This window comes from Mercenaria mercenaria, chromosome 5 (genome assembly GCF_021730395.1).
Source record: "Mercenaria mercenaria strain notata chromosome 5, MADL_Memer_1, whole genome shotgun sequence".
Lineage (NCBI taxonomy): Eukaryota > Metazoa > Mollusca > Bivalvia > Venerida > Veneridae > Mercenaria > Mercenaria mercenaria.
This window is the reverse complement of record NC_069365.1, coordinates 55,379,878-55,406,511: the sequence shown is the minus strand read 5'-3', so window position 1 is coordinate 55,406,511 and position 26,634 is coordinate 55,379,878. Positions and strand designations below refer to the sequence as shown.

General features: G+C 36.3%; 1 protein-coding gene across 2 annotated transcripts; it reads left to right on the top strand.

Annotated features, from left to right (window-relative positions):
* Positions 1-260: 260 nt before the first annotated feature.
* On the top strand, positions 261-25,476 carry LOC123557274 (glutaredoxin domain-containing cysteine-rich protein CG31559-like). 2 transcript variants are annotated; one of them, XM_045348668.2, is made up of 5 exons: positions 261-1,178; positions 15,690-15,716; positions 17,895-18,134; positions 19,638-19,703; positions 21,230-25,476. In XM_045348668.2, the coding sequence occupies exons 1-5, from the start codon at positions 771-773 to the stop codon at positions 21,416-21,418; spliced, it is 930 nt and encodes a 309-aa protein (XP_045204603.1). In that variant the 5' UTR covers positions 261-770; the 3' UTR covers positions 21,419-25,476. The 2 variants fall into 2 exon arrangements, with proteins under 2 accessions (XP_045204603.1, XP_045204605.1); XM_045348670.2 differs by lacking the exon at positions 15,690-15,716 and having other exon boundaries at positions 274-1,178.
* The last annotated feature ends 1,158 nt before the right edge of the window (positions 25,477-26,634 follow it).

Here is a 26,634-nt window from a genome sequence, read left to right as displayed (position 1 = left end):
CTCTATCTAATGCTTTTTTAAACGGTAAAAATACCAGTATGTTTGGATAGGTGGTGAATAAATTACATCATGGTGTGCTTTATCTCCATTTAAATCAATACTAAACCTCCCTAAAATGTCATAAAACAATCGCAAATACTTCAAACGAAAGAAACAAAAGGAAGAAATCTTAAATCAACTACTGTATTCATTCAAGTATCAATTACACGGCCTTTATCTCTACAACACCGCATACCACCAGTTATTTTTTTTTTCTTTCGCCTTGTATTATGAAAGCTATAAAACACGTTTAAAATACGTTATTGCATTATTTAATGACATTTTTGTGTCAAATACGGAGTATAAAAGAATTTAATTTGCAGCGCTAGTATTTCCTCTCTGTGTTATCGCCATTAATAATGGGGGATTCCGTGACGTCATACAGGTAAATATAGTTTTCACGTGACACGTTTACCTGTGAAACGACTTTTTGATCTCACTAACGTTATTATTCCGATAAGTCTCATTCGGATATAGAAAGCATCGTTTGTCGTCTGTTTTGAGAGAGAAATCGTTGTGGATTTATTTTACTGAAAGTCAATTATTATAATATGGAAACCGCGCCCTAAAGAATCGATAGTGCAGATGATACTCGTATGTCAATATTTAAAGATGTTTAAGCATTAATAAAAAAAATGTATCAGATTGCTAGTGGCTCATAAAAATTGAAAGAAATTGAGGAAGTGGATTTATCAAAATTTGGAATACTTCTGTGATATAATTATTATATAATGAGGGATTCAAACGAACCCGTACACGATGATTCGCAGCTCGGCACCACATCGGGTGCACTTGCACATCCGGGACCGGGTGTGTTTAAAAGGAGTGCTTCCGAGAGGACATTTTGTCATTTACAACAAATGGAAAAAAACTACTCGAAGCTAGGCGACCGTTTTGCAAAAGTAAAAGAAAATTCCAACGGAAACGGAATGATAAAAGTTGCTTCATTGAGTTCTATAGATTTTCACAGAAATAAAGACCATGACATTGACACCGACCATTTTGCGGGTCGGAGAGATGTATCAAACCCGACAACAATAAATGAAAAACGAATTGTGAGCTCAAGAGGTAGTGTGAGAGGTTTTAAAAATAGGGTAAGGGCCGGAATAGCGACCTTCATCGAACAAAATGGATTTTCCGTAAGTTTTTATCTTTATTTTCAGCGTATTTTCATATTTACGTGCAAAAGTACGTATCGTTCAAAACTACAAATATCACTTGCGATTATCATATTGTTCTCTTTTATATGCTACTTTAAACAATTGGACTTCGTTCAAATATATTTAAACCCAAATGCATTTATATGTACTTACAAATTTCTCACCCTATATTTTCCTACCCGGTTTAAGAACAGAAAACTTTGCGCATTAAGACATGTTATACAAAAGATTTGTAACGATTGAGAGTAAGTAAATGTGTACACATAATTATACAATTTACCTTTATATTCGATATGATATAACGGCCACAATGGGTCGATGTAAAAGCCCTAATTAGCTGTTACCTACTGAATGTTTTACGTACCTGTCACTTCTTTTAAATGTTCAACACAATGAAATGACAGCCTTAATTACAATGTACTGAGATATTAAGTAATTTAAATAAAAGAAAATACATTATTAATATACATAAACTTGATTTTTTTTACATAAATAACAAATTGCCTTGTAAAAAATAATATTGATAGCAACAACAACAACAGCAACCCATTGTTATCTGAAGTATGGTTTGTTATAAATATATAACAATAAAGGAACAAGGTGCTTGAGAACAGGAAATAGTAAGCTGTAGATATATTCATTAATTATAAATACGGAACAACTCTGAAAATCCTGTAAAGATACAGGTTTTGGCTTCCATGTAAAGCAATCTACAAGTCAGTTACCCCCCTATTTAATTATTTATATCACCTAATAACACACACCTAATTACAAGAACTATATAACCAAGGCTTCAATATTTGTTGTCAATCAGGTTTTACTTTTATTTTTTACTGTTTTACTTTCTCATAGCCGTCACAGAATCGATGCCAAATATCTACAATGGATTTTGTGTTTCACAAGTTTACAGTATTCGCTATAAAGTAATAACAACGCCGAGGTCAGCTACTTGAAGTATATTTATGGTTCTCTTAATACTGTTGCCCGAGAAGAAGAATCTTTATGTTTCATGTTTGTAATAAAGGTCGATGTTGTCATCTCAAGATATATAGAAAACAAATATTTGTAGGGGCACTAAACGGCAATAAATCGATCGTGATTACCAGATGAAGGGGGACACCGAAAATGGGGAATGTAAGCTGGCTTTTTTTCCCCGCGGAAGATGGTTAAAGTATATTGTTAAAACTAAATGCATACATTGATCTGTTCTGAAGAAAGTTTTGCCGTGTTTTTCGTCAAAAAGCTCGACACTGGTCGCTTATATATGTACAGGTAATGTCTGTTGTTCCCAGACCACGATTCTGGACAATAGCGACCGGTGCATTTTTAAAGAAACCATTATTGCTCTGTATCTTCCGCATTCGCTTAGTATCTGAAAAAATAAAGTGAGAAATATTGTTTTCCCTATCATGTTGCAAGAAACATCTTTTCCTGTTTCTAGACGGATTATGCAAACCTACAGACGAGCAATTTTATACGGCGGTGTCATCGAGATCTTAGAGTTTACTGATCTTGTTCATCAGGCACTGACGACACTAAGAGTGTTGTCACACAAAGAAATGCTTAAGTATAAGAAAAGCATAGATATAATACACAGACGCTGCAGCTTGTAAACAAATGTAAGGATATTCGGTTGCTTTTGAATAGAAAGTTTATTGAAAGAAGTATGACGACATGGTTAAAGACTCCTTCCGTAATTCCAGATGCAGTGCACGTGTGAAATATGCGCATCACATTAAGAAACAAAAATCTATCATCCACTCTTGATTTTTTATCTTTCATAATGAATTACATAAATTGAACGTTATACAGTTTAAGGGGGAAATATGATTACTTCCCTTTAATTCGAAAGTGCTACAAAACGTCCTTTGAAGATGTCCTCTTGTTTAAAGCATTGTGGGACTTTAAATTTCAAACTTACATATCATTGCGCCATGGTAGAAGTATATATACCTGCAGCTAGAGTCGTTGTTGTAACGTTTACATCATGACTAACGTAATTACTAGTTATCTTCAATGAAATTACTGACTTACGGTAGTAAAGATGTTAAAGATAAGATAAATCAGTCACAAAATTTCAACCTTCAAATGTAAATGGTGAACTTATAATGAAGCCAAATACAATATGTCCGCATCTATTTTCGGCAGTATATACATGTTTGATTTCTATCCTGAAGAAACATGACGGGGAAAACAGAGTTCTTTCAGATGGACCTTGTGTGAATGGTCCATTAGAAAAGTTCAACATGATGCATTCAAGTAAGAACAATACTTTATGATAACACTAAAGTGATCATCCCTTCATGGTGGCAGATTTGTTAGGCGGGGCGACGGAACGAAGTAACGAAACGGCGCATATCGGCCACCATACTTCTAAGCTAGTGGGACACTTGTGTTAATAGTAGGGCTAACCTTTTATAAAACATAAGTTTTGTATAAATAGACACCTATATAAAACTGTCACTGTTTTCAACAAATGGACCCCGCCTCGACTTATAAAGAAGCGTAAAATTAATGAATCATTTCTTTTAATCCATGTGCACTCTGACATGCGCTTTGAGTTGAGAAAAGTAGATAATCGTGACTTCTCATAAAACCGAAAAATCAACTAAGACAAAAACGTGCATTGTTTTAATTGAATGTCTTTCTTTGTAAAGAACAATAGCTCAGTGTTTTAACGATAGGTTACATAAAATAGTAGTGTCAACAGTCATGAAAATAAGTAGGCATTTTACACTTCATACTAATTTTAAGGTCAGATGTAGACATTTATATGATATAACTTTTTAGACTGTTTTGATGTATATGTAGTTCGTATGCTTTAGTGTATCTAAACATCCGTTCCGATTAATTAGCAACATTTTTTTCTCTTTTAATTTAAAGGGTCATAATGCTTTGATATATAACGTGGCTGCCACATTTTTTTGTTATGAATATATTATACATATTTTTTCCTTGTGAAACATTGTCTTAGATAATTATTTCCTTATGTATTTGTCATGGGTTTCAATATTTGACATTAATTGTACAAAATGTTACTAAAGCCATTTTTATTACCTCCCTTTCATGACCGCTTTTGCAAGGTTTATTTTTGTGAATAATATTAAAAACCCGCGATTTTACTACCTGAACAAAGTCAGTTTGAACTACCTCGATTTATGACACACGTTTTGATTATTTTGACATAAAATAAATCACTTCATTGAATTGAGTTTAGTGATACCTCCCTTTATGGAATCTGCTTGAAAATACCTCGATTTAAAGCACCTTTTATTTATGCCCTTCCCCACCCACCCCCCTCCCACCTTCAAAGTTTTGTTACACAATGGTTTTATGATACTCCTAATTGACCCCATGGTATATCCTTATAAGTAAAAGTTTGTTTTCTGGCTTTTTGTATGACTTCATTACTATTCAGTCAAGTTCTCATAAGTAGCACAGCATGTGTGGTCTTTTGCCGTGTATACCATCTGGACAACGTAATCTTTTCATAAAACAGATTGCTAGATTGTTACACATGTTCATGTGACAATATTTGAAGATCTGTCAGGAAAACGTGCTGACGTCACCATGAAACACACTTTCCGATAATGATACCCTATTGCCTTTGAACAAAAAAGCTTAAGGTTTGATTCTCGTGTGTCATATTAATTATTCAAAATAATATATCTGCTCAACAGATGACTATTGTATAGGAAAATATTACAGTTTTACTAGTGTGACAAAATAGCTATACCTGATAAAGAGATCAATACATAGCCAATGTCACTACAAAGGATAAATTATGATACATGATTTTGCGATGAGCATTGTCTGCAATAATTAAGGCCCGTTTCGTGCATACGCGAAGTTACGCGATAAAATGGCCTGGTCACGTAAAAGAAAGAAACAAAGAATCAAGTCTGTTACAAATAATATAAGGCGATTTGAACTTTTTTATATTCGTTCAACACTGTCATTTTTATGATACTGTTTATTTAAATACAAATAACCCCTCGTATGATATGTTAAGCTATACGAGCGAAGCGAGATTTTGCGTTAATAACTGAATATTGTATGGACCGGTGTTCATGTAATGTCCGTGACATTTTTGCCTATCGTTTTCGGTAACGGAATATTTTGACCATTAATGTTTCGCTGATTTCAAACTGAATTTTGATGCTTTATTCTACAACTTTGCAAGGGTTGTTTAAAGTATAAGTTGACAAACGCTGGTACAGGAAGTCGTTGGTTCGGGCACCTGCGTTGCCGCTGGCATATCCAACGACGGCTTAAAGTCCAACTGAAAGAAGTAACCATACACCATTTTTATATACAACTAACTGTAAAGACATGCAGTGCAAACATTTACCTGCCTTTATGTGTCACATGTCAAAAGGTAATTCGAAACTAAATGGTGTAACAAATAAAAGAACTCGATATATTTTTTTCCTTTTAGAAAAAAAAAACTAACAAGGAAGTTACCTATCATTTAAAAATAAAAATAAAACGAATTAACTGACTGCCATAGAAACTTCCTGAATGCATTATGCGTATTCATACACCAAAACCTGACTATAATATCCGAAATCGGCATACATAAAAAGAAATGACGTTTACAAAAAATGTTTAATAGAAAAGTTAGGACAAAACTATTCTGTTGCAAGTATTTGCATTATAAACCTTACTTTTTTAACCTCTTTGCACAATCTAAAGAAAACAAAAATGTTCTACTTGTTCATTACTGGCTTAATTGTTGCGACAAAATGGGCTAAAACAGAACCTAAATTAAGGCTGCTGAAACTTTTAACCCATACCCTGGCTAAATTTCTATAATGAACTCGTCCATCTTCCAATTTGGACAGTACCATTAACTGTTAAAAGGGATGCTTTCCAAAAAAAAACTGACTGAATGGCGAACAGTGCAGATCATGATCAGACTGCACGGATGTGCAGGCTGATCATGATCTACACTGGCCGCAAAGGCGGAACCAGTCGTGTTTAGCATGAAAAGGGTTAACAGATAAATACTTTTTTCTACGGGAAAGACGTAACTTACGGTACTTATAAACCACATTCAACATAATTATTATAAACGACGCCCATGGGACTTGTGTTATTAGTTTGTAATTTTACATCATCAAGATATAAATCGACTACTTTTGTCCAGCCGAGCCCATAGGGCAAAAATACACATCTGCAGTCGTGAAATATCACCGCTTTACATGATATGAAACAAAACTGTCTAAAACATTTGTAATGTCAAATGAAAAGGCAACATGTTCGCACTGACTAATCTTCTAAAGCCGTTGTAAAAATATACGTATGTCGTAAAAAACCCTCAAAATCCGGCTGTATATGAATGTAAATATTGACATGGCTAAAATGCTGAGAGTTGCATATTATTTAGGAGAAACAGCGAGTTTAAGCGGCGATGTAGTACAGACGAATGTATGAAAGGATGTGGACTCGTACGTTCGAACCCTCACGGAGGCGGTTGGCATATGCAAAAGTGTAATTTTTCCTTTGCAAGCCTCGCAACATATATTTGATAAAGGGCCCTATGTAGAAAACTTCGTGAGATGATCAATAGCAAGGGAGATATAACGGGTTGCTATTTTTGTGGTCGAATACGAATGATGAGAAGGCTTCAAAGCAATATAATTCTGCAAAATGTGCGAATGCTAAGAGTGTTTTAATTAATACACGTTAGTAGTAGATACATCTAGTCAGGGCATACAATAAAGCGAAGAGTAAAGAAACATCGCTTTGCACAAGATCAGCGGATCCACGTGACCAAATACCGTCTGATTTATCTTTAACCCTTACCATGCTAAACTTCTACAATGAACTTGTCCATCTTCCAATTTGGACAGTACCATTAACTGTTAAACGGAGTGCTTACCAAAAATAGCGAACAGTGCAAACCATGATCAGACTGCACGGATGTGCAGGCTGATCATGATCTACACTGGTCGCAAAGACAAAACCAATCGTATCCAGCATGGTAAGGGTTAAAGGGTAAGCATTATATCTGATTATTACTAGGTAATTAATTTATAAATAACAAAATGATAAATATGGAATCAGTAGCATGTTGGACCGTGGTGCTATTGACCTGGGTGCGATTCAAGGGCTACAACTGCTATCCAAACAAGTGTTCCGTATGATGGTGATAACTTACACTGAAACTTGTACTGATTCAAGCAGTAGCGGCCTATGCTGGATGCCGGGAAAAAGAATACAGGAAACGTGACTACATTGGTTCGGCTACAGTAGGTATTTATTCCAGGCAAGGGCTGTCTTCATCTGCCTACGCCAAATAAGTATCCTTTACCATTAGCATTCATCTGCAAATTGGGGATCATCTTTGGGTAATTGAAAGTGAAACTAGGCTTAAAATCAGAGCAAGGGCCAAGTTATCTGATGTCAGATTGTGACTATATATGTATACATATCTTTCAATTCATCGGTATGCCTCAATATCTTAAAATTGAGATAAATCCTTGTCTACGTACGTAATAAAAGTTTATAACAATTCATATATCTATACGATGTTTCAAAATAGAGAGATAACGATTTATTGACAAAAGTTCAAGCCATATCACAAGTGTGCGGTCTTCCACGTATATATGTATTTTTAAAAAAAAAAAATTAAAAATAGCTATTATTTTGTAAGAAAAAAAATAGTTCTTGGATCATAAATTTAAGGCGGAAAGATACTAATTTACACACAGTGTCTTTAAAGAAACGAATTATTTAAAAATTTCTGTTATAAGTACAAAATCTTTTGTCTGTCTTGGTAGACCAAGCCTTTGACTCAGGCATCTTAAACATGTATAGTTTTATCACAAAACACTTAGAGTTAAAATATGAACATGTATAATTTAATTATTTTATATGTTTCTCTTGCCTTACAAATGATTTCTAATTGCCGTTACATATACCGTAATAACGGATCTGACCAGTGTCTATGTTATAGATTTATCTATAAGGTTTCCTTGGAAATACATGTATACAATGTCAATCTGTAAAAGGATATATACAGCATCGATCACGGAATTGGTATTAATATGGTATTAATATCGGGGATGTTTCAAACGTGCCGCCGTGTGCGCTGTAGTCATATACCTTATGTTTCTATACAGGGCAGGGAAACTGGTGCTGTTGTGCTTTGAACATGGTGGTGGGGACACGTCCAGCTGTCAACATAAGACTCTATTGTACATGATGGTGGGGACACGGCTAGATCTCCCCCGTCAGAAACTTTAGTACATGGCGAAGGGAACTTTGGTAAATATCTCTCCACTTGAGACATCATTGTACATGATGGTGTGGAAACGGTTAGGTCTCCCCAAAAGACACTGTTAAACATGGTAATGGGGACACGGCTAGACACTATTGAATATGGTAATAGAGACAGTAAATGCTGATGAGGACACAGCTTGATCTCCCATAAAACTATTTTACATGGTAATGGGGACACGGTTATACCGGATTCCCCATAAGACACTGTAGTACATGATGGTAGGGATACGGCTAGATCTCCCCCGTATATATATACATGGTGGTGGGGACACGGCTAGATCTCCCTGTAATACATATTGGTGGTGGGGACACGGCTAGATCTCCCTGTAATACACTATTGAACATTGTGGTGGGGACAAGGCTAGATCTCCCTGTAATACACTATTGACTTGGTGGTGGGGACACGGCTAGATCTCCCCGTAATACACTATTGAACATGGTTATGTAGACACGGCTAGATCTCCCCGTAATACACTATTGAACATGGTGATGGGGACACGGCTAGATCTCCCCGTAATACACTATTGAACATGGTGGTGGGGACACGGCTAGATCTCCCCGTAATACACTATTGACCATGGTTATGGAGACACGGCTAGATCTCCCCGTAATACACTATTGAACATGGTGGTGGGGACACGGCTAGATCTCCCCGTTATACACTATTGAACACGGCTAGATCTCTCCGTAATACACTATTGAACATTGTGGTGGGGACACGGCTAGATCTCCCCGTAATACACTATTGAACATTGTGGTGGGGACAAGGCTAGATCTCCCTGTAATACACTATTGAACTTGGTGGTGGGGACACGGCTAGATCTCCCCGTAATACACTATTGAACATGGTTATGTAGACACGGCTAGATCTCCCCGTAATACACTATTGAACATGGTGGTGGGTACACGGCTAGATCTCCCCGTAATACACTATTGAACATGGTTATGGAGACACGGCTAGATCTCTCCGTAATACACTATTGAACATGGTGGTGGGGACACGGCTAGATCTCTCCGTAATACACTATTGAACTTGGTGGTGGGGACACGGCTAGATCTCCCCGTAATACACTATTGAACATGGTGGTGGGGACACGGCTAGATCTCCCCGTAATACACTATTGAACATGGTGGTGGTGACACGGCTAGATCTCCCCGTAATACACTATTGAACATGGTTATGGAGACACGGCTAGATCTCCCCGTAATACACTATTGAACATGGTGGTGGGGACACGGCTAGATCTCCCCCTAATACACTATTGAATCTCCCCGTAATACACTATTGAACATGGTGGTGGGGACACGGCCAGATCTCCCCGTAATACACTATTGAACATGGTGGTGGGGACACGGCTAGATCTCCACGTAATACACTATTGAACATGGTAGTGGGGACACGGCTAGATTTCTCCGTAATACACTATTGACCGTAGTGATGGGGACACGGCTAGATCTCCCCGTAATATACTATTGAACATTGTTATGGAGACAAGGCTAGATCTCCCCGTAATACACTATTGACCGTGGTTATGGAGATACGGCTAGAGCTCCCCGTAATACACTATTGACCATGGTTATGGAGATACGGCTAGATCTCCCCGAAATACACTATTGACCATAGTTATGGAGATACGGCTAGATCTCCCCGTAATACACTATTGACCATGGTTATGGAGATACGGCTAGATCTCCACGTAATACACTATTGACCATGGTTATGGAGATACGGCTAGATCTCTACGTAATACACGATTGACCATAGTTATGGAGACACGGCTAGAGCTCCCCGTAATAACTATTGAACATAATGATGGGGACATGGCTTGATCTCCAACTAATACACTGTTGGATATTACGATGGGGACACGGTTAGATCTCCTAAGACGCTATTGGACATGATAATGGGGACACGGCTTTATCTCCCACCAAGACACTATTGGAGGACATGATGATGGAGACACGGTTGGACATTATAGTACATGGTGGTGGGGACAGGGCTAGATCTGTCCTCGTAAAACACCATTGTATATGGTAGTGGGGAATTGCTAACTCGCCTTGTAAGTCGCTATTGGTATATGGATGAAGACACATAAGACACTATAATACTGTGTTTTCTTGTTTCAAACTGTAATTTAGAGCGATATTCATGCTGTCTGACCTGTCTGTCTTAATATTGAACATGAAGTATGAACTAAAGATTAAAAAGCATTGACAGATTTAAAATGCCACAAGCCATTGAGTAAGGCACAATATAGAAATTCATATTCAAATGCTACTCTTCTTCAGTTTCTAATGATACAAACCCTTACCCTGCTAAATTTCTTTAATGGTCTTGTCCATCTTTCAGTTTGGACAGTATCATTCACTGTTAAAAGGGGTGCTTTCCAAAAAAAAAATACTGACTGAATAGTGAACAGTGCAGATCTTGATCAGACTGCACGGATGTGCAGGCTGATCATGATCTGCACTGGTCGCAAAGACAGAATACATCGTGTCCAAAATGATAAGGGTTTATATAACTTGAAGATAATGCAATACAAAACTTACAGTCATACTATGCTTCAGTACAACAGTAGCAGTTTTATGCTGTTTTTACTTTCAATTTCACACAGCTAGCTTAATCTGTATGCGCAAATTTGAATATTAAGTAGTGTATATTATTAATAAAATGATAAAGCGAATTATTCTCTTTAAAGTCCCTTAAGGCTTTTTGATTTTATATCAAAAACAGATCAAGCAGCTGTTCAAATAAGGAGTATTCATAATGACATGTTTAGAAAAGCACTCGCATGATGTTACATAATGAGCATCCTAAAGGGAGATAATCAAAAACAACAGATTCAGTAATACTTCCTACTAAATGAACCAAGTATTCAAACCTTTGACAAAAAAAATGAGAAAACAATTTTCGAAATTAAAATTTAACAAAAATGTATGTATTTTAAGTTCGTAACAACAATGTGGCAGCCAGATTATAAACAAAGTCATTATGGGCCTTTAATGACACAGCGCTTTTGTTGCAACACGTATTTCCTACAAAATGCATTAAAGTTCTCATTGGGTAAATTTATAACCATTTTAACTTAAAACGTTTTTTTTTTTTAAATTTTGAATATAAAATTGACAAACTGTAGGTAAGAAGAAATTACTCTGCACCAAGCTATCTGGGTGTATGATTGGGCTGTTGAGATAGAGGCATAATTGAAGAAATCTTAAGAGCTTTCCGCCACTTATTTCAAGATATTGCATTGATATGCACGATAAATGGGGGTCAATTTATATTTATGAAACGCAGTTGTTTATCAAACTTCCTGCACTTGCGATAAAAATGCAATGTCAAATTGTGTCTGTCATTTTTAAAAGACTAAGTGTATTTTTTTTTCTTTTTTCTTGTAAACGATTCGGAAAATTTAATGAATGCTGGCTAGCGTGTATATATCTAAGCACCCTAAGAAGCTATACAACTTTAGTCCGTGACCTTATAACAGAAATTCATATATAATACATAATACTAATTCGGAACAACTACGGCTATATAGAACCGTTTAAGCTGCGTTTCCCGCCAAAATATAAATAATAATCACACGCAACATCTATTTTGGAGGCAATGATAAACTTGTTATTAAGATGATGCATGTAGCACCAAACAACAAGATGATCGTGTGCAATGTTTTTAAACGTTTTGCCATGCTTTCTGACAAGATGAGCTAGTAAAACTATGTATAAGTAGGGGCACGGTTTAAGATTTCCTTCACCACTGTAAAGATATTGCAATGAAATGCACCGTAAATGGTGTCAAATGATTTTACAAAACGTAAATTATTTATCACACTTCCTTATCTTGTGGTAAAGACGCGAAATAACGTAATTCGTATTTTTTTTTTCTGTCTCTTATTTAGAATTTTTAAATTCACTGAAAAGGAAGTAGTTTTATCTTTTGCATTTTATTCTCCTGCCCGTCCGGTCAGTACAGTGGGAAGAGCAAGTCAGTCGTGACTTTTTATGATCTGGGAACATTGTATCTCCAAAACCACCATCAAAGTACATTTGAAAGTTTTTAAAAAGTTATGGGATAAGCCAACGCCTTTATCACACAACATTAAATTTTGGCGCAATTTTTTTACTGTATTTTTTTTTAGGACTAGCTCTTACTATTTCTTCTGTACTTTATCATTCACAACACGTGGCATTATGATGTATATCTTAATGCTGTTTATAATTCACAAAGTGTCCTTGTTCATGAACATGAAAATTAATATGTACAGCTGCAACTCAAAATACATATACATGTAAACAACTGACAAAGTATATCTCCTCTAGTTCACGGAGTATATAACATTAAGTATAACACGTCAAGGTTGTCTTGTATACATGGAGTAGCAACTAGCGGAACAGAACGTTGTGAACGAAAATTTTCCATTTCATGATGATAATAACAATAATAGTAAGGATAATAATAATAATAATGATAACAATAATAATAATAACAATAGTAGTAGTAGTAATAATAATAAAGACTTTATTTAATGAGTAAGAACATTTGAACAAGTCAGTTTTCCGTAAGGCCCTCAGCAATACATATATTTACACAAACCATGCTACAAAAAAGCATGATAATCAATAAGCAAAGTAATTACCCCAAGAGCTGCTGGCTAGGAAATTTGCTCCATTGTAAATTTAAGTTTACTGAAGTTGCTTTTTGTATGTACTGGGGGAGGCCATTGAGGTTTTTTTCTCTAACTTTATATGTCCAAACCAAATATGGAATCTTTCAGAAAAAAACCTCAATGGCCTCCCCCAGTACATACAAAAAGCAACTTCAGTAAACTTAAATTTACAATGGAGCAAATTTCCTAGCTAGCAGCTCTTGGGGTAATTACTTTGCTTATTGATTATCGTGCTTTTTTAACATGGTTTGTGTAAATATATGTATACTGGGAGTAGCAACTAGCGGAACAGAATTTAAATTTTATCTTGAAGTACTGTCCATTAGACGGTGGTATCAGTCGACAGGCAAACGCCGGAAAAACACCTCAGTCCTTGTTTACAGAAAGGTCATTATAAGTAAAGTCGTTATATGATAAACTGTTACGGTCATGGACGAAAACAGGGATGACAAGAGTTGTTGTTGTTGTTGTTGTTGTTGTTGTTGTTGCTGCTGCTGCTGCTGCTGCTGCTGCTACTGTTGTTACAGATTTCAAAATCAGTCTTGCTGTTTACACTTACAGAAAAGTCTTAAATGAATGCACGACTATGAAATAATACAACTGAGCACCCATGTTTAATATGTTTATGACTGATAATGATTAACATGACATATATCTACGTACTTCCTAGATGTAATTAGCTGTGTACATTTTAGTTTGTATCGCTTTTCTATTTTGTTACATGGTGTAGCGTTACTACTGAACAAAATATATATACAGCCTGTTCACTTTGATGACAAACTAACTGAATTTGATGTGCATATGTAAAAATACCCGACTGGGGAAATCAGATTTCAGTCAAAAAAGATCATATTTTAGGCACACCCGTGACAAATGTTGCAATTTGACTGTATCAGTTTCAACACAAAAATGTGACCGAGAGGCCAAAACAGTAGTTTGTGGTATCTTTTCGCAGGTTGTAATCTGACTTTAGCAAAACACACGTTGAAGTATTTGGCCTAATTTGCATACAATAAATCAGACCGTTTTTTCTTTATGTTAATACTTAAATAATTCTTTTCAATATTAATTAATTAAAACAGTTCGTTAAGATTGAAATCAATTTGTTCAGACAGTTCATTTCAGTTTATTTATTAATACAGCCCATTCCTTTGAATTATATATTAATAATGTAAGCACTTCATATCAGTTGGGGTTTATAAATAAAAATTATGTGATGTTTCTATAAAAAAATAAACGCAACAATAATGATTTAAAAATGATGACGCAGCAATGTCACGTGATTTCCCATGAAACCAAATAATGTATTCTTTTTTATTCTGCAGTATGCCAAATATTCGATATACTTCCGTATTTTGGCGTTTGATTTTGCATGGAGAACAAGGCCTTTTGTTTCGAGGTAGGGGGCTTGTAGATAAATCAAACGGAAAGCCATCAAATGTTTTCTTTATCAATTTTATGAAACTTCAGTGAGGTCAAAATTTTATAACTTCGTCTGATATCTGTTTTATGTTAAAACAGGTGATAAGAGAAACTGCTCGTAAAAGTAATGTCATTTTAATACATTTAGGTAAAAATATCAATTTTCATTTTATTGAAAACATTTTTTTCTTCTGTTCTTTAAACGAAATATATCATGATATTGAGCAAACATATAACTATAGAATGGCCTTGACAGTTCCAAGACATTCTTAGAAGTAATTTTATTTACTTCACGTTTTTTAACTTGTTGAGCTATACAGATGATTTTATAATGAAATATTTCAACTAGTTTTCAGTGAGTGAAAAATATCAAACATATTAAAGATATTTATCGCTGGTATGAAACTACTGTATAAAGTTTAAAAGATACATACTAAAATACTGCAAGTTTTTTTAGTTACAAACGAGTGTTACTGTATGACAGTTCTTTATAAATTTAGCTCTTTATACACAATTTGAGCCGCGCCATGACAAAACCAACATAGTGGGTTTGCGACCAGCATGGATCCAGACCAGCCTGCGCATCCGCGCAGTCTGGTCAGGATCCATGCTGTTCGCTAATGGTTTCTCCAATCCCAATAGGCTTTAAAAGCGAACAGCATGGATCCTGACCAGACTGCGCGGATGCGCAGGCTGGTCTGGATCCGTGCTGTTCGCAAAGCCACTACGTTGGTTTTCTCATGGCACAGCTCATTTATTTATATACTTAGTGAAGTTAAGTACATTTTGCTAGAATTTTCTACATTTGAAATAAATACCTAGAATACGATATTGAGGTAAAAGATGAGCATTGGATAACTTTAAACAGACGTGAAAAAATGTGTTTGTTTTACATGTAATATCAAAATATTTATTTTGCTCGTAAACACTACAGAGATTTCAAGAATTTTCGATGTGACACTCAAAAAAAAAAACAACAACAAATGTTCACTAGGCCGCATGACATCAATAAAAAAAAAACGTATGTTTCGATGGCTTATCGAACAAAATTTATTGTGATTAACCTGGTAGGTTAAAGATATATTTTTATCATGATATTAAATCTTTACAGGGAAGCGATGAAGACCTATTTATAAAGGTGAGATATGTCGTGCGATTGTAAATATGTTGTCTCACGTAACCAGATTTGAAAACAAGTAGCACTTATAAGTTACGTGATGTTGTGTTTTATAATATATATTTACCATACGATGTCTGTCTGTAGCCCAAGGTGTTTGCTGTGGCGTCCTTCGTGTATATATAAATGTGTTTAACAAACTTATATATATACTTGCATTAATACACTATAATTTGCATATCACACATGTATCTAAAGCATTTATTAAATCAGCTGGAGGCGCGCTCAACAGAAATGTAGTCTGGGATGCCAAACATAAAATGTCGTCTGGTAACAGATACATACTTTTTGACTACGGGTGTTTCTCATATGACAACGTGTTAACTGAAGTGGAAAAAAAACTAGATCTAAGTTCTGAATCAAAGGTTATAAAGTTTTGAGATCAGACTAGAACCCATTCTTGGAATTTATAGATGACAGGGCGGCCGTCAGAGACAGGTTGCAAGGTTAATGTTAGTTACCATGAAAACAGGTGTAACAAGTCATTACATTGGCATGGTATTTTTCATTCTGGGTGTTGACGTGTTGGCACTCTTCGAACGCGCCAACATGCCAGTACGAAATGGCAGGAATCAGCCACCATACATATGTCTGTTGATACATGACACTGGTGAAAATCACAGTAAATTCATTTATTATATACCTATATAAATTCTGTCGAAGATACCGCTTGTATTTCACAAGTAAATATGAACAGCCAGAAAAAAATCCGTATTGTACCTTTTGTATTGCATGTTGCCGGACTATTGTCGTTTAATATTCACGACCTGACACAGTTCTATAAATAGCGCACACAAAAACTTCAATCGTTTCTATTTTAACATCGAAAAAACAATAAAGATTTCGTTAGATAACAAAATGAACCCAAAAAAAAAAAAAAAACGGAGGTATATAATAATAGGATCATTACAACAGTAGCTCGATCTGGGACTTTGTATTCGGCCCTCGTGGATTTTGCCAGGACGGATCACACTCGGCGGAGCTTGCGCGCCTCGTGACATCCGATCTGGCAAAATCCATTCGAGCCGAATACAGCAACCCAGATCGAACTACTGTTATAGTAACCATATTATATTTCGCCTAACTAAATTCATTTGATGGGGATATTCTAAATTTAATGTGCATTGTCCTCAAATATAGATCTATTACTTATTTTAAAGTAACAAAGTAAAGAAGGAAGTAATTGATGAATGTACTTTTGAGGGGTTTTTTTTCTTCTTCTTCTTTTTTTTCCTTTTGGTATAGCGCCAACTCTGATTCAAAATATGCACCAAAATCTATTTCTGCGACTGAATCTAGACAGCAATCGAAACTGAATTATTGGCAGATTTATTTTGTGACATAATTATTAAATAAATTACAGCCAACATGTTATGTACAAGCGATAATTTGTCTCATTTTCTGCATTGATTCTAAATAACCCCATAATTAAGCACTTCGTGCCTTTGTTGTATTTACCGAACAGAACAGAACAAAACTTGTATTTACATTTAACAATGTTATTACTTTTATGCATGCATAAATATTGTATCCTGTCCATAACCAAAATTTCCTTGTCACAGAAGAGAAATTTTCAGAATTCAAAGAATTGTTTCAACACCTTTAAAATGATGTTTAACTTACAATTAGTTTTGAAAAAAAAAGTTTTATAAAAATCTAAATACCCTGTCAAAGAATATATGAATGAAACTGTGAGTGTACTTGTGTTGCTTGGTCAAACCAGCACGAACTGTCCATCACAAACAACTTCTGGGCACGAAACGGAGAAACCTCCTTCTTTGCATCAGCTCCTTCATTGTCTTATGAGGAAACCCCTACATCCTAATAAAGGCTACATTCCTGTATAAGGTCAAACTCTTTTGGGAGAGCCAAAACTGGCTTTTAATGGTAGATGTTAAATATAAACAGTATTGTTGCCATTCATATTATTCAGCGTTATCATTATGAATTCCATTTAGTATGATTTTAACTAGCAGAAGCAGTACTCAAAAACAATAAGCGTTCGAGTTTAATGGACCATATTCGAAGGAAGCTGCGTCGAGTTTTTAGCTGTATTTAGTTCATTGCCTTGTATGTGAAAGGACAAGAAAATGATTGTTACAAATCCGAGTTACTTATCTTTTGCATTTTGGTTTGCAGCAGCGGAACTACAGACAAGAAGAGAAAGGGAAGATTATTGTGTATACAACAAGTATGACCGTGGTACGTGAGGCTGCTGATAAGTGTAAGGCTGTGAGAAATATGTTACAGACTCACATGGTACGGTATGAGGAGAGAGACATGTTTATGAGTGCTGAAAATCAGAAAGAATTGACGGAACGGTTAGGTCTAAGTGCAATACGAGTGCCGCAGGTTTTCGCGGATGGTGTTTATATAGGGGTAAGTTGATTTTAGAACGTTGTTTCTCTTCCGCGATTAACGCAAGATAATTAATTGGGACCTTACACCATACTCGCAGGACATCTTTTACCAGTGTTCATGTACAACACAAAATGGAATTTAAGTATCACTGGTTCATATTATGTAAAAAAAAAATGGTGTACCGCTACATGCCTGATAATTTCACACAACAGTATCAATATGTTAAAGTTTCGCTACATGCATGATAATTTCACGCTTCCCTCCGGATGTTATTGTATCTGGTTAGAACTTTCCAGAAGCCAGCTTGACTGCCTCCTAACATGACGTATCGAACAGGGCTCGAACCCGCAGAGGTGAGGGTGACGTGGTTGAAGTCAGCATACTTAACCACCCTTGACCCTCTAAACAATAGCAACAAAAATAACAAACACTTTCGTTTTGCAAATATAGTGATATGTGTGTATAGCAACCATTTTAACACGTCTTTCTCGCGGAGAGTAAATGGTTAATGAACCTACATTTTCCTCACCTGCAAGTTATGAAAATTTGAAAACTTACCTCCAAGCACTAAAGCAAATGCCTTAATTAGTAAACAATGAATGCGATATAAGCCAATAGGTTGAACTTTTCTCTTCTGAATAATTGATGGAAATAGTCTACAGTATCTCAGATAAGTCATTGAATCAACATTCCATCGCTGTAATTATATAACACGCGATAGTTTCAAGGTAGAAAAAAATCAAACATTGCCTCTCTATGCCGTATTGTAGAGATGGATAACGTCGCTGATTTCGAATCGTTTGCCTCTCGTCGCTCTCGGCTCGAAACCCAACTTGCTATGTACAATTCTTTCGTGTGGATAAGCTATCCAGCGGAAGGTCAGGTTTTCATTCATTCCTGCAATGATGCCAAGAGGGTCACTTTAGGGTCTTTCTAAACCACTGAATACCCAAACCCCCAACCTACCAAATAGAAACAAGACTGTTGCCAAGCAACGGAAGTCCTCAACCAACAGAGGCATTTGTTATATTCGCATAGAAACCATATTTTTAAGACTGAAACTTTATCGAAGTACAGTACAGCTTTAGCAAGAGACCACCTAGGTGAAGGACAGAAAGTGGTCTCTAATCACTAATGGTCTTTTAATACAAGGTAGTTTTTTGACATCACAAAAGGGACTGAAGAAGCGATCTCTGAATCCGAGTGGTCTCTTAATAGACATGGTCTCTCGAGCAAGTTTGACTTACCTGTATATTATTCTAATAAGCTGTCATCTATAGGTCAGGTTTCATGAAAAATTTTGTACTTTAAAAGTCAACGAAAAGAGTTATCTGTCTTGACTGACGGTTGAAGAGACAGACGAACGGACGGACGGATAAAGGAAAATAATTAAAGGAATATTAAGTTCGAATATTGACGAAAAAGTCATTAGTCGCGACGAGGAAGGATATATTTGAACGCAGTAAAACATGAGTGTTTACGAAACGACAAGTCTTATAATGTGATGTACACTTTTTTCAGGACTATGATGAAGTACATAAATTGAATGATACCGGAGAGCTGAGGAGCATGTTCAAAAACTTTACAGTAAGTTGTTGTGTTTTGTTTGTTTTGTTTTTGCTTTTTTTGTTTTTTGGTTTTTTTTGCATGTATGAAAAATGGGAAGGTCACTTTTCGTCTGCTTGAAATTATCCAGTCGTATGCTGCAAATTTCTACATCAAACTCCCATAAAACCTACCGTTTATAGCTTTTAACTTGCTTTGTTTATTGAATATACGGAATGTCCATAAATACTTCAAAGAGAATAGTTTATGATATCTCAGTGATTTGAGTCTAGTCAATTTTCTTCTGTTAATATGTAATGTAGCAAACGTCAGACTTTGATTCTATTGTCTCTAAGTATCGGACACATTCGTATTATAGCGCATGCAGTGATTTTGGATGATGTCATAGCGTGGCTTTCAAGACTTAAAACAGGAACACAAACTACCATTCAAACGTCAAGTCCGCCTCTTGATTGCATCGCCAATATTGCGTCCGCCATACTCACAAGCAGTGTGATTGCTGGACGTGTTAACCCTTACCCAGCTAAATTTCTATGATGAACTTGTCCATTTTTCAGTTTGGGCAGTTCCATGGTGCTAACCAAAAAGATACTGACCGAATAGCGAACAGTGCAGATCTTGATCAGACTGCACGGATGTGCAGGCTGATCAAGATCTACACTGTCCGCAAAGGCAGAATCAGTCGTGTCCAGTATAATAAGGGTTAATACAATTATTTTCCCAAACGTATAATAAGCACAAATTTCTTGTGATGAGCTTTTGGGAGGGAACTGTTAATTTGTCGATTCTGAAGCAATCTTAGCCGAAATTGGACACTATGTATGGCCATAGGACATCGGCCAAGTTCAATTATGGGCCAGTCAAACCAATTATTCATGAGACTTGGCTATCGAAATAGTCAAGAAATGCATTTTGTTAAAATATCATGACGGTTGACGATGTTATAAATCGAAGCAGTAAGTCTGAAGTTAGGTGCCCTTAATTTAAAAATTGTATTTCACCATTTTTACTATCTACCAGCTTCATATCTTTACTAGTCCTACAGATGTTTAAATAGAATATTTATGCTCATATGATCTCGGTCAAGAAATTGAACAATGACGTCTCGATTTATGTGCTTATGTGTTTCATACAAAGAAGGTACTTCATTTTTGACCAGTTCTTGCAATATTTAATATTTATACAAAATACCTTGGTAATTGTATAATATGGGCCCGATAGGACTGATTCTTCTAACTTCGACTTAGCAAGTAAAACTATTTCATCACACATCTGACAGCATGTCTTCATCCGTGTTCATCACATCTCGCTTGTGTATCAGGTGAGCGATATAAAAGTCGAAAAAGTAACTTATTAGTTTCGACCAAAAAATTTTGTCAGTTGACAACGACACGATTGTGCTCGTGCAAAACATAGTCAAATCTATGGATGAATTTTAACACATTGCGAAACTCTTAGCAACAGAAGTTAATGTTCGCGCATGCGCTCTACCTTCAAACCACAACTGTCTTTATTACCTCATACATTTTATCCTTTTTTTTCTTCAGAAAATACAAGTTCGATCCTCCTGTGATAAGTGTGGTGGCTACCGTTACCTGCCGTGCACATTCTGCCACGGCTCGAAAAAGTCTCTACATAGAAATGAATTTACTGAAGAGTTTTGTGCCTTACGATGTATGCAGTGTGATGAAAACGGTCTGATGCGGTGTGATGAATGTATTGATCAGCAAGAATAATTGTGTTGTGCTGAATAAATATTCTTGTGTTTGTGAATAAAAGAATAAGTATGGATGAATTGTGCTACTTTGACTGGCTACTATATGTATGTCTAGTTGCGCAACACTATAAAGTAAATGAGTGTTGAGAGGCCAGCCTTGTCATTGGCTAATGTTTAGACTGTGCTCAGAATCAACCAGTGACATGTTGGGTTCTTAAGACTGGCTTCCGAACACAAGCCATATTGAACAAGTTCATTGAATCTTTGGTTAATGAATGTTTAAAGGTCTGAAATGAAATTATGACAGTTGTTGTGATACCTGTTTATGCTTGCTTGCATTTCGTTGTTTCTCGAAACTGAACAAATTTGACACGTCGTATAAGCCGTGACGTTTTTGCCTTTGTTAGTAATTCCTACACCGTAAGTTGTCTCTGACAAGCTTTGTGGAGTTGGCAGGAAAACAGGTTTGCTTTAAACATAAATCCAGGATGTAAATGAGTTTAATTTTTCGAGATAAAAGTGGTCACTTGCGCATTTAAAGAGGGGGAAAATAATTGTAGAATACACATCTTCATGCAAATTTGATTCCATGTGTACTCACACTTGTCGCCAGAATCAATCGTCTGTTTTCGAACCACCTATCACTCAAAAGTTGTAACTACTATTAAAGTCTATAAATGTACATTTTGATAAAGGTTCTTCTTAATTATCTTTAAAAGAACATCAATATTTCAATATTTTTCTCAATGCCGGTGTAATGAAGTATTTCGACCCCCATAGAATAATGACCCCCCGGTCATTATTCTATAGAAAAAATGACCCCCCGGTCATAGTATTATGACCTCCAGATCATAGTACTATGACTCCCCCACGTGAAGTAAACTGAACCTCACGAAGAATATTGACTCCCATAAAAAAACGACCCCCGGTCATTTGGTCAAATTTAGTGATAACTCAATTATCTAAGGCCTAATTGCTGCATTTTATGCCCCCACTCGGGGGAGGTGGGCATATAGATTTGCCCTTGTCCGTCCGTCCGTCCTTCCGTTTGACCATTAGCCCCAGATACCATCACTTGACACAGAATTCAGAGCATTCCGCAACGGGAAAAGGGATTCTATTTCTAGACGCTGTATCTTGGTGTATACATTTTTTTCAGGAAAATAATAATTCACAATACGTTCACAAAACACGCCAGTGTCAATAATCCCTGCAAACTTCGGTATGAAGTAATCTTCAGAAGAAAACTGCACAAGAAACTGCTAGCATAGAACTTAGTATTAATAGAAGTTGCAATACTTAGCAGTGGCAGTAAAGTACGGTAGCGGCAACAATAGAAAGTAGTAATAGAAGTAGTAGTAGTAGTAGTAGTAGTGGCAGTGGTAGTGGCAGTTGCAGTAGCAGCAGCAGCAGCAGCAGCAGCAGCAGCAGCAGAGGAATAAGTGACAGCAACAACAGCAGCATGAGAAGAAGAGGTAGATGTACAAAAAAACAAAGAAAAATATCAAACAGGGAATGCCACGCACCAAAAGCGCAGCCTCCTCAAAACGAACCCCCCAGCACGCAAACGCGTGCACCACACACACACACACACACACACTCAAAGCTTACACATCAGGATAAAACGAACAACACACACACACACACTCAAAGCCAACACATAAGGACGAGACGAACAATAAGCATACACACACGCGCGCACACAAAGTCAACATACAAGGACAAAACGAACAAACAAAGGAACACAGTGGGGCACCGCCTTGGAACGGTCAGTTGCAAAAACACCACTGGGGAGCTTAAACCGGTTTATGGTGCGCACCCAACCTCACTCTTACCGCCACGATGTTCCAAAGACATGGCACAGTGTAAATAAAAGTAATCCCCTCCAGGTGAATACAAGACGTATAAGTGGAAGCAGGTATAGTAGTATCAGTAGTAGCAGTTGTAGAAGTAGTAGTAGAAGTAGTAGTAGTAGTAGTAGTAGTAGAAGAAGAAGAAGAAGTACATGTAGTAATAGCAATAGAAGTAGCGGCACCAGTAATAGTAGTACAATCAAAATGTTACTATTTGCAATGGAGGGTATTAGAGTTGTAGATCTAGTAAAATTGTCCGTTAGGTTTGGTGGAGATCACTTTTTAATAGATATTATCGTCGAAAGTCTTTTTAGGAGCCGGTGTTTTACACGGAAAGAGTAACTTTTTTAAATAGAATAATGTCTGGGAATCGATATTGTATGAGAGTTCGAATGTAGTAATTTCGACAGTGAGTATTTTACATGGAAGGAGTCACTTTTTCTATAGAATAATAACCGGGGTCGTTGTTCTATGAGATTCGAAGGGAGTCATCTTTAGGGAGTCAGTATTTTACTTGGAGGGGTCAGTTTTTCTATAGAATAATGACCGGGGGGTCGTTATTCTATAGAGTTTTCAAAGGGAGTCAGTTTTTTATAAGGGGAGTCAATATTTTACAGGAAAGGAGTCACATTTTCTATAGAATAATGACCGGGTGGTCGTTATTCTATGGGGGTCGAAATACTTCATTACACCGGCTCACTTTGTAAATGCCCGTTAAACTTTGTCAGTGCCAGCTCACTTTCCCAGAGCCAGATATAACATGCAATGGCAGAGATGACATTCGCAAACCAGCTAGGTATCCAAATTGTTTCTAGTCATTGTTTTCTGTAAAACTTAAAACTTAATTGTCACGACCGTTCAATTATTTTTTTGTAACAATGACTTAGATTTCTGGAACTGAGATTTATCAAGCCTTTCTTCGGACTTCAGGTAACATAGGCTAAATCATGTGCTTGAGTAAATTGCACACATTTATCTTAATGAGCTGGCAATGATTAACTTCCAACAGGAAAGAAACTGATTCATGCAAGGTAAATATGACATGTGAAGCATGCAAAACGTTTTAGTGAAAAACATTCCTTTTTGTATATGAAACAAATAAAAAAAATTTTGATGTTTTTTCTTAATTTTGACAGCTGTAGTTTCGTGTATTCAAGTCCCGAAAGTAACACAAACAGTTAACATGATCGAAAAACAGGTGCGGTTCGAAAACTAGTAGTTGACGATTTAATGTCGGTGCATATTTTTTGTTCGTTCGTTCACTCATTCTGTTGCCAGTTTATTTTTTTTTCTTGTACACAGTCGGCTGGACGGGTACTCTGCCTTTGCTCAAAACTGAAGGATGTTTTAAGAATTAGAAGTACACCATTTTAAGACAATATTTTTTTTTTTACCTTCATAAATACCTGTATGTTTGTCAACTGTAAGAATATATCAAATTCAGAAAAATTCTCACAAAAGATCTTGGACCAGTCATACAAGTACTACAGTGGTATTTTCATGTTTTTATGATGTTATTGTTTTTTGTTTCTGTCATTATATATCAATTTGATCATAAAATCGTTCAATTTGACCATAAAATTGTTTAATAAATCATAAATCATTAACAGTTCATTAACGCTTTTTACCTAATGCTTAATGAAATCAGATAGCGAAAAAACAAAATCAGATTGGTTCTATACATTATCTGAATGAAAGTACAAAAAGTGGGGAATGTTTCTGCACGAATATATTTTAGTATTGTACTGGTGTTGACTGTCACTTGAGCGCGTTGATTGCCAGAGTGTGAACTTTTTGGTGATGATCGAAAAATGATGTTTGAAATTATTATGTGTCATCAAAAATCTTTAAGTAAGAGTAGCAGGTATTTTGGGACACGAAAGAGTTACCAGTGCATTGATTTTTGGCGGGAGAAAGTATGGTGCGGGCATCATGATCATTGACAAGTAATACTTCAAGGGAGACAATCGACTTTTTTGGACAGTCCTTAGTTAGAGGTAGTTGCCCTTCTTTACTTGTTATACACAGCTCTAGGTTATTTTTGCCGTATGAACGAAATCATACGAAATGAAATCTGTTACAAATTGTGTTATAAAACATTATATTTGATGTTATTAATGTTATTAACTTTGTCTTTGTTTACAAAGATTGATAAAATATTGTCTGTTGTTATTTTCTTGCCGATGTTTCTTCGCAATTAAACATTTCTGATATGTTAAACTAAGCGTGTGTGCAAATTTTATTATTTTTACGTCCTGTTATGCCATAAGCATGTTATTTAAATAACACGTAAGACTAGCATTTGCAATTGTCCAGCAGAGAGAAATGGCGGTCCGGATGTGGTTTTTCGCCGCAAACATGTATAATCTAACAGCTGTACATACTCAGTGTTGTTATGTTTTACGGTCCTTCGTGATCACGGAGTCCATGATAGCATTCCACTAAAGCCGATACCAGGGAGAATCAGTTGTGGTACAAATGTTATTAACTTTAAAAATTTCATGAACAGACTCAATACTTCCAGAGAATCTTCTAGATTAACTATCACATCATAAGCCTTCCGTGGGGTGGGGTGGCGGGGGGGGGGGGGGGGCAATCGTATGGGGACTGTGAAAAGTCGTCCCGTTTCTATCTACTCTAATGTAAACTTGATATATGGTTCTACCAGCATGCCATTTCATGTCTGAAGTAATAAGACTCTAACATACTAAGATGACATTTCGTGGTTGAAGTTATAAGGCTGTATCCATCTAATCTATACTTGACAAGCGGTTCTTCCAACATCACCTCCCCATCCTCATGTCTGCAGTAATGACCAAAAGAATCATAATTATGTGCAAGTGTTGGATAAATTAATCAGATGGTTCTACCAAAATGCCTCTTCATGACTCGAAGTAATGATAAAATGATCATGTGTTACCTTGATATGTGATTCTTTTAAGATGGCCCACCCGCTTAGCTCAGTAGGGAGAACGCAGATCTGAGTTCAATCCCTTGGCGTGACGTATGTTCTCAGCGACGATTTGATTAAAGACATCGTGTCATGTATATAAAACCTAACAGCTGTAGGTAGGTCTACCAAAGTGCCAGTTTGTCTAAAGTTATGATCAAAGGTATCAGTACTATTGCCTATGGAAAGCCATAGTTCACCCCCGGAGTACTATTTAAGTATCTTTATATAACCATATATGTCTGTTCTTCTACCTACCTTCATTGCTGGAGAAGGAGACAGAGAATTCTTGCATACCAGACGGGGATTTCCGGTATTTTTACCGGTGCTGGAATATAAGATTCTTTCACTGGTTATAGGTGCAGATGGGAAATTCCGGCCTCGAGGATAACTGTTTAGGCGGTAACGAGGTTCCTACCGAGTTATCGCCTA

Coding starts and splice junctions, on each gene's coding strand:
- LOC123557274 (XM_045348668.2), top strand. CDS start 771: ATGAGGGATTCAAACGAACCCGTACACGATGATTCGCAGCTCGGCACC. Junction 18,135..19,637: donor CGGATGGTGTTTATATAGGG/GTAAGTTGATTT, acceptor CACTTTTTTCAG/GACTATGATGAAGTACATAA. Junction 19,704..21,229: donor GCATGTTCAAAAACTTTACA/GTAAGTTGTTGT, acceptor TTTTTTCTTCAG/AAAATACAAGTTCGATCCTC.